The sequence below is a fragment of the Triticum dicoccoides genome, chromosome 5B (assembly GCF_002162155.2).
Source record: "Triticum dicoccoides isolate Atlit2015 ecotype Zavitan chromosome 5B, WEW_v2.0, whole genome shotgun sequence".
Taxonomy (NCBI): Eukaryota; Viridiplantae; Streptophyta; class Magnoliopsida; order Poales; family Poaceae; genus Triticum; species Triticum dicoccoides.
The window spans coordinates 658,728,799-658,738,381 of NC_041389.1; the positions used below are offsets into that span (position 1 = coordinate 658,728,799).

A 9,583-nucleotide genomic window follows, 5' to 3' on the forward strand; every position below is an offset into this window, starting at 1 on the left:
TCAAAAAAAAAAAAAAACTAATCGTTCGCTGAAATCTTGCCGCAATCTGATATGGTTTATTGCTTGTGTTTCTATCCGGTTCCGTTTCTGCTTTTGGGACGTCTGGATACGAGAAGAGACCCCACGCCCCGCGAGTACCTTATTCCTCCCCTCGAAAGCAAAGTCGTCGCCGTTTATCTCGATACTCAAAGGAAAGTCGTCGCGGTTTATCTCCATATTCGATCTCGCCACCGCCGCCTTTCTCCGATCGGAGGCCTGAAGGTTCCACAGGCTCCCCCCTATGCTGGTTCTCTTTCCCTCTGATTTCCACTCAGATTAACACGTCTTCTCTTTCACATCATCAGATTAGCGCGCGGGGCTGCCGTCGAGGCAATTTTTTCTGCTCCGGCCGGCAACCAGATGAAGACATCTAAGACGGTGTCCATGTGCACCCCAGCAGAGGAGACTCGAGGCATACATGTGTTTGATATCTTGGGTTACAGCAAGCACAGGGGCATGGGCCACGACCTCGACAGTCACATACGGTCCGGAATTTTCTCCGTCGATGGCCACGACTGGGAAATCAACTTCTACCCTGACGGGTTTAATGGATTTGGCCCGTTTAATGGACATGGGGAAGATTACATCTCAGTTTTTCTCGTGCTTTTGAGCAAGAACACTAAAGTCCGGGCATCCTGCGACATGAGGCTGGTTGATCAGTACACTGGATTCTCATCTTCAATGCATAAAACAGAACCAAGGTTTTTCGATTCTTGTGATGTTACTATCATGGCTCCACATACTCCTATTTTCATAAGGCGAAGCGAGATCGAGGGATCCGTCTACCTTAGGGATGACCGCCTGACGATCGAATGCATCGTAACTGTTTTCAAGATGCCACATGTTACTCAAACCAAATCATTCCCTAAAATCGACATGCCACAAGCTGACATGACTGAGCATGTTAGCAAGCTGCTTGAAGAAAAGAAGGGATTTGATGTCTGTTTCATTGTCGGAGGAGAGACCATCGAAGCACATAGGTTTGTTCTCGCTATGAGGTCGCCTGTTTTTAAAGCAGAGCTCTATGGGTCAATGCATGAGGCGAGGCTGGGGCAGTGCATAACCATCAAGGACATGCAACCTGCCGTTTTCAAGGCCCTGCTCCATTTCATCTATACGGACTATGTGCCTAGCGGCGAGGATACAGAGATGATCCGGCTCTTACTAGTGGCCGCGGACAGATATGCAATGGATAGGCTCAAGCTGGTTTGCCAAAGCATCCTTTGCGATGATCTGAATGTGGACACCGTCGCAACCACATTGGCTTTAGCTGACCAACATAACTGCCACCAACTTAAGGATGCTTGCCTCGAATTTATCGAATTATCAAATTTCATGGATGCTGTGGTGGCAACCCAACTCTTAAAGGATCTCAAGGCGACTTGCCCATCTTTCATAGTGGATGAACTGGTGAAGAGAAGAAAGTTTTCATGAAACATGGGCAACTATACTGTTAGATTGGCTAAATTTCTCACACCAATTTGTCATAGGGATGATCAACTCAACGTTAGATGAATCCAAGAGTGATTAGGTTAATTCTCAAGTGATATGATTGGCGTGAAAGTCGCCCTAATCAATCTGTCCAAATCAGAACTTCTTATTTATCAAGTTGCTGATTTTATCTCGAGTGCTTCTATGCTACCTGTAAGACATGCTCTTAATCTTCTTTCAAATGTTTCCTTCTTGTGTGTAACCTTTGTTGAGCATTTGATACCCAGATGGAATGAAATATGATTCCCCTCTCCCTTTAAGTTTCTGTATAAAAGTTCGTCTCCTCTCAGATTTGTGTGAGTGCCCTCCCGCTGCCAGTCCACCATGGCTCCGCACCCCTCAGGTCTTTCCAAGACACGACGAATCAGCCCCTCAGTAGCGCGACTTGTCATCATTGTAAGACAAGAGAAAGAACTGGCAAATTGGCAGGGGTAAGAGATGTAAAACTATAATGTGAATTGATAGTTGAGAGTTTCAGTTTTATGCAAGACCAATTTATAAGCATCTGCCTTCCCAGGGATAAAAAGCACGTGGCTTGAAAAAAAATGCAGAGACATTTTTCACTTCTTTCAGATTATTTACTTGCAAAATACAAAGAGCACTATAGAAGTAAACTGTAGGTCAGAGAGAGAGAGAGAGAGAGAGAGAATTTTGCTTATTAAATTGGCAAAGTCTTATAGAATGAAGAAGAATTGTTTCTGAAATGAAAATGTTTTCTTCTAGACGAAATAGCAAAGGAAATGAGGATATGAGTAGTCACCCCACCCTATCAACTTTCTCCATACGTCACAAGCCTGATCTGCGTCACCCCACCCTATCGACTTGTTTAATTCTGCAAGTGCAGGTGCTCAACTGAAGCGATTTCTGGAAACAATGTTATGGCACTCACAACTAAGCACATGTGCAGGTGCTCCATGCCTTTGTGTCAGGCTTGTGGTACATGGAGAAAGTTGTAGTCTGGATGGAAGTGATCAGTAGTATGTATTGGCCGTATCATGTTATTAGAATTTATAATCATGGTCACATGTAATTAGCTTAAACTGAAACAGTAGCGACGAAGCACTGAGTACTCATTTGGTTTGAACCAAAGTTTAACGAATGAATATCCAAGTTTAATGTTTCGTCTGTCCTTTGCCTTTGACGTTTTTTTACGCCTCAAAGTGTATTTGAATTAGCATGTTGGGCATTTTATAATTTATACTGTCTGTAGAGCGCTGAAGTACTGAAGTACTGAACTTCAAAATCAAGGTGTCAAAACTTGTGCCAGATTAGCATCCAACCAATTCAATTGCCCGATTACGGGTTTCATACGAGTAATTCAAAGTTGCATTCAAAACTCAGAGCTAAAAACTGCGAAAAGGCAACATCTATCTTGGAACGTGACACTGAAGGCAGCATGCAGAGTCAAACTAACCTTAAGAACAGCACCTTAAAAGTCACAACTACTATGGATGAAACTCACGCTCGCCAAACTCCTGGACGGGTTTAGAACTGGGGAATATTTTGCAGAATTTAACTGGAACTGAATCAGTCAAACATATAAGGTAAAACTAAAGTGCCACGAAACATATGATGTATTGGTACCGAAAGGAGGGAAGATGTACTAAAGTCACTGGACACAGTTCATCGGGAACGATATGATCTACCAAGCAGTCTCGTTCTAGTTCTAGTTCCAGCAGTAGATACAGATGATAATAGTTGGAGACGAAGATGATAACCCGATCAACAAATCACGGAAGCTATTTACAGGAGGAACTGAAATTACACGTAAGAAAAAAAGTGTTAACTGAAGCTTACAGCAGTTAAACTTCAGTTAACTGTGTGTTTTCAAAAAGAACTTCAGTCAACTGTAGCCGTTGTCGGACACTCAACAGGGGAGCCCTTGGTCTTCGAGGGCGTTGACGTTTCACAAGTGAAGCGCATCCTAACCGCCCATCATTCTGGTAGCTGTCGAATTCTTCAGAGAAGTTCTCGATTTTTTCAGGTGTGTTCAGAGAATTAGTGTACCGGCGCATGGTCCGAACAAATTTGAGTGCTCATCCGGTATAACTGAAATTAAACAAGTCAAACATACGAGGCAAAACCGTAAGCATATGCAGCACTGAATCTGTTGTATATATTGGCCAGAGCATATTACTCTGATAATCACTCCTAAGCTTAAACCGGAACAGTAGCAACTAAACTCTGATTACTCCCCCGCAAAAAAAAACTCTGATTACTCATTTGGTTAAACTGAAAGTTAATCAGTCAAGCACTTGAGGCAAAACCAGAGCGTCAGAAAAGAGCCGAAGGTTAATGAATCAGACTGCACACTGAATGACACGTCCACACTGATTTTGTGCGTTAGTGGGGAAAACTGCGCAGCAAAGCACCAGTATGCTTCTAGTACCAGATTAAAGTCACTGGATACATTTCATGGCGATCGGTCTCATCTACCAAGTTGGTTAGTTCTAGCAATAGCTAGAAATAATACTTGGAGAGAAGATGACAACTCGAAACACTTGAGGAACTAAAATCACACGCAGCGAAACAGAGTTAAGTGAAGCTTACAGGCAGTTAAACTTCAGTTAAGTGCAGCCGTTGTCGGACACTGAACATGGGAGCCATTTTCCAGAAGTGTTGATGTTTCATAGCTGGAGCGCGTCCTAGCTCCGAGAACATCCAACATCCGAGCACTCGCGATAGGGCCGGCCAACACAGACACACACACGTTGAGTGTTTTCTATTGCTGTCCCGATCCTAACTGGTTCATTCCTCCGCGTGCCAGATCCCAACGGTTGTAGTGGGAGGTTCGTTGTGGGTTTGTTCGGGTCGAAGCCATGTTGTTTGCCTTGTCCGGTTTGTTGTTACCGTGGTTGGCATGCGTTCGTGTGATGCTCCTTAACGGGTCACTCCAACAAAGAATGACTATGTGAAATTAGATTTTAATGAACGCAACTTGGGTGATGGATACCGGCCTTTGGATGTTGCGGTCTGCCTGGAGGAAGTTTTTCCGCGTGTCTGTCTGGCTTTTGGACGTTGTGCCAAGCCAGATGGCCTGTTGTCCGGTCCATCGCCAGCCTTGGCAGGTGGGCCTTTCTACCGGTCTTGTCGTTTTTTTTAAGGCAAAGTATAGCTTTATAGATTAACTGTGGTTGGGCATATCGCTCAACACACGATCAACCACAATGGGCGGTACAGTTGTGGTCCACTCTATACCGATATCTGGTAAACACATACGACCTATTTGAGCTAATTCATGCGCAATAGAATTTGCCTCTCGCCTACAAGCTCGTACAGTGAACTTTGTAAACCACAACTTAAGTTGGAGTTTTATGTCTTCGATCACCGCAGCATAAGGTGAGGAATCGGCCTTCCAAACGTCCAAAGCATCAGCAAGCAATTGAGAGTCAGTTTCAAAAACCGCTCGAGTGACACCAATGTCAGTTGCTATTTGAACCGCTGCAGTCATCACGCCAGCCTCAGCAACGAAGGCATCCGGAATGTTGTCTTGTCGACCGGCTCGAGCTATTATCACATGCCCCTCGTGGTCTCTGGCCACCACTCCCCATCCTCCAATACTGCCACCAGGTGTAAATGCCCCATCAAGGTTGAACTTGATCTCCCCTTGAGCAGGTGCCTGCCATCTAGCTGTGGTATTTTTACCTGACGGAGAGTATACCTCCTCATACTTCATTGCATCACATTTTGCTCGCCTTACGATCTCTAAATGTAGCGATTGGCAGCTCCTCTTCTCGAATTTTGTTCCGGTTGTTCCACCAATGCCACCAAAATATTATAATAAGCATCCTTTTCCTCTCATGTAGCTCCCACAATTTATCCAGCATTGCATGCACCCCCCTGATGCTCTCGAGCTGCATGCGCTCGCGCTCCAGCCCAAGTGCTCGCCACCCTTTCTTCACCAGCTTGCATTTTATGAACAAGTGCGCCCCATCTTCCTCCGCTCTCCCGCAGCTGAAACAGCTAGAACGCTCTAGCCTCATACCTCTCCTCTTCAGATTAGTGCATAGTGCCAATGACTAATGCTTCATTCTCCAAATGAACATCTGCAGCTTTACTGGACACCGCATTTTCCATATTCGCTTCCAGGTTGGATCATCGTGCCTCTCCAACTGTCCCGCAGCCGCAGAACTCGTTCCAGGAGCCCCGGTTTGTACTTGCTTGCACAACTCCACCTGGATCTTATAGGCGCTTTTGACTGAATGTTCCCCTTTCGAATCATAATGCCACGCGGTGAAGTCATCTACTCCCTCCCTTAGCGGAATGCTTAGGATATGTTTCGTGTCCTCTTCACAAAAGGTGTCTCGAACAAGCTCTTCATCCCATTTCCCAGTAACTGGGCTGATTAGCTCACTGACCATTGTAAGGAGGCTAGCCCCACGTGGTGTGATGACTCTCCTAGACCATGGTTTCGGTATCCAAGGATCCGACCAGATGTTCACCTTTGATCCATCCCCAATCCTCCATATATATCCATGCTTCACGAGTTCCAGCCCATGGAGAATGCTCCGCCAAGCATTTGAGATACCATCGTGGGCTTCCGCTTCGAGCACAGTCCATCCGAGAAAGTATCTCGCCTGCAAGATCTTGGCGCAAAGGCTGTCCGGGTTTTGAACAAGCCGTCACCCCTGCCGTGACAGCATGGCTATGTTGAAGCTATGCATGTCCCTAAAGCCCAGCCCGCCCATTGATTTTGGTTGAGTTAGCTTCTCCCAACTTATCCAATGCATCGGATTTTGCTTGTCTTGCTGGCTCCACCAAAACTTGCCTATGAGTGTGTTCAGTTCTGCACAAAAAGTCTTTGTCAGGTCGAAGCATGACATGGCGAATGCGGGGATAGCTTGAGCCACGCCTTTCACAAGCACTTCTTTACTTTCCTTAGCTAGGAGCCTTTCCTGCCACCCATGAACTCTTCCACACATATTACGTTTGATATAATTGAACGCCCTCTTCCTAGATCGCCTGACATGAACGGGAAGACCAAGATACTTCTCATTCCAATCCTTGCTCTGAACACCAAGTGTGTTCTTAACCGAGTTCCTCTCCGCATCATCTGTATTCAGACTAAACATTATTGCCGACTTCTCCACATTGATACACTGCCCCAAGCAGTCCTCATACAATTGTAAGGCATCGTGGAGGGTTGCTGCTTCCTGTTACTCCGCCTTGATCAGTAACATGGAGTCGTCCGCGAAGAATAGATGTGATATACCCGGCGCCCTTGGGCAGATTTTGACTCCATGAAGTGTGCCTCTTCGTTCTGCGTCCGCAAGCAGCGCTGGCAGTCCTTCCGCACAGATTACAAACAGGTAGGGAGACACCGGGTCTCCTTGCCTAAGACCCCATGACGGGCTAAATTGTTGGGTCAGCTCGCCATTGACTTTGATCCGATACCGTACTGATCGCACACATTTCATGATTAGCTCAACCCATCTGACACTGAATCCTAGCTTTCCTATCATTGCCTCCAAGAAGCACCATTCTACCCTGTCATAGGCTTTGCTCATGTTTGACCGCTGCATACCCCGCCTTCCATGTCCTCTTATTCAGCAAGTAGTGGGACAACTCATATGCTATAAGAACATTGTCTGTGATTAGCCTCCCCGGTACAAAGGCGCTTTGATTCTCTGAAATAATCCCAGGAAGAATTAGCTTCAAACGGTTGGCAATGACCTTTGACACTAATTTGTATATCACATTGCAAAGGCTTATTGGCCGAAGGTCCTTGATTCTTCTCGGGTTTTTGACTTTGGAAATGAGTACCACCATTGTATCGTTCCGGCCCTCGGGGATCTCTCCTCCATTCAGGACAGCTAGCACTTCCTCCACTACTTTATCCCCCATAAAATGCCAATGCCTCTTGAAGACAATTGCTAGCATCCCATCTGGTCCCGGCGCCTTAAGGTCACCAATATGATCCAACGCTGCCTTTACTTCTTCCCGGGTAAACTCTGCATCAAGTATCGCATGCATGTCACTAGTCACCCACGCCTGGACCTTATCAAGCAGCTCTGGCAATCGGTGTGGATTGGAGGTCGAAAAAAGTTCCTGAAAAAATGAGCACACATAGTTACTTAAAGCCTCTCCCTCCTCCACTACACCACCGTCCTCCCTTCTGATCTCCTTCAACCGATTAGTTCTCTTCCTTGCTGATGCCACAGACTGTAAATATTTGATATTGCGGTTGCCCCCCTTCAACCACCACATGTGAGCGCGTTGCTTCAGTTTCGTATGCTTCTTCTCCTTTAGCTCATGAACAAGTGTGCGGAGCCTTGCCTCCTCTTTGATTTTTGCCTCCGAGACAGGCTCTTTCATGCATCGCTCCAGCTCCCTCCATGCCTTCTTAATCCTCCCCTCCAGCTCTCCCACAACCTCTCTACTCCAAGTACCTATTTGTGTTGCCACCATTCGCAGCGCCCGGGTGACGTATCTTCCTCCTTCCCTCCAACTATTCTCCCGTGCATCTTTGATCACATCCTCATACCCCTCCTCCTGCATCGAGCTTGCCTCGAATATGACATTATTGTCCCCATTCTTCCATTTCTTCTCTGCCCCTTCTAGATGCACTATTATCGGTCGGTGATCTGAATGTCTCGGTTCCCCATTGATTACTACGAGCTCAGGAAACATCTAACACCACTCCTCATTTGCTGTTGCTCTATCCAATCTTTCGCAAATATATGTCCTCAGCTCTTTACTATGGTTCCTCCATGTGAAAGTATCACCTTCATACCCAACATCTCTCAAGCTGCACTGGTTCAGAGCTTCTCTAAAGTCATCGAGGTAGTGTTGGGGTCGGGAAACTCCCCCTTCCTTCTCGATGCTTGCTAATATCTCGTTGAAATCACTGAAACATAGCCACGACCTTTGCGCTCGGTGTTGTTGGTTTAATATTTTGAGCAACCTCCATGTTTCTTTCTTCCTCATCAACTCAGACTCTCCATACACCCTTGTTAATCTCCAGATCGCCCCATCCTCTCGTGTTACATCCACGTCAACATGGCTTCTTCCGTATGATCGTAAAGTAACATTCACTCCTCGTCTCTAGAATAAAGCCACCCATATGCCACTCCCTTCATCCTTCCAAGCAACCATGTTGGCGAGCCCCAACAGCCACCTAAACCTTCCTAGCTCCTTCTCCTTCAACCTAGTCTCGCACAGAAACAAAATGTCGGGATCTTCCACTCTTCCCAGCTCGAGAAGAGATTGAACTGCCGGGCCATTCCCGAGCCCCCGGCAGTTCCAACTTACAAGTTTCATTGCTCCCGGCGGGGTTGCACCTGCAACCCGACCGATATGATTGTGTTGTGGTTATCTGCCTCTGTATGCTCCTCCCCCGCTTCCTGACCTTGTGTGCTGTTGTTTTTACCTCCCCCTCCATCTTGCTCCTCTTACCCCCCGGCTGCAACATCAACCTCCATATTCTCACTCTCCCTCTTGCCTAACTTAACTCCCAGACTCCCGCTTTGATCATCTCCACCAATCCTTGCCTTCCTTTTAAACTTCTTCCCTTCCTTCGTCCCCTTGTTCTCCCCTTCATTCACCACCATGTGTCCTTTCTCCTTGGTGTTACTTTGCTCCTTCTCCTCCCCCGCTGCGTTATCCTTATTTTCTTGCCTTGATCTGCACCCCTGGATACAACATCAGCCACCATATCTGCGCTTCCATTCACAATATCCAACTGATTCTCCATGACTGCCCCAAACTGTAGTGACTTTGATGTTTTTCCTTCTGATTGTTTGTCTGTTTTGTCTGTAAGTTTCAGCGGGCTCGTTACCTCCTTCTCTTCCCCACCTGCTCCTTTATCACTACTTTTAGAATCCACCCCTTCTTTCCTCCATGATGGAGCATCGCTGCCCGACCCCCCAGATCCTCTACCCCAGCTATACTGACGCCTTTCTCCATGATACAGATTACCCTCACTTCCCCTTCCTCCCCCAGGCTCCTAGTATTATTGCTTCACCGCCCATCATTCCACCTGCCTCTCCCTCCTTCCTCTTCCTTCTTGCTACTGTCCTCCGCCCTCATCCATGGGCCATACTGGGGAGCTTCC

At 46.7% G+C, this 9,583-nt stretch overlaps 1 protein-coding gene across 1 annotated transcript; it reads left to right on the forward strand.

Moving 5' to 3' along the window:
- The first annotated feature begins 198 nt into the window (after positions 1 to 198).
- LOC119306538 (BTB/POZ and MATH domain-containing protein 1-like) lies at positions 199 to 1,682 on the forward strand. Its single transcript, XM_037582728.1, has 2 exons — positions 199 to 261; positions 345 to 1,682. Exon 2 carries the CDS (start codon positions 400 to 402, stop codon positions 1,471 to 1,473), a length of 1,074 nt encoding a protein of 357 aa, XP_037438625.1. The 5' UTR covers positions 199 to 261; positions 345 to 399; the 3' UTR covers positions 1,474 to 1,682.
- The last annotated feature ends 7,901 nt before the right edge of the window (positions 1,683 to 9,583 follow it).

Bases quoted from the DNA above. Each gene is read 5' to 3' on its own strand.
- LOC119306538 (XM_037582728.1), top strand. From the start codon at position 400: ATGAAGACATCTAAGACGGTGTCCATGTGCACCCCAGCAGAGGAGACT.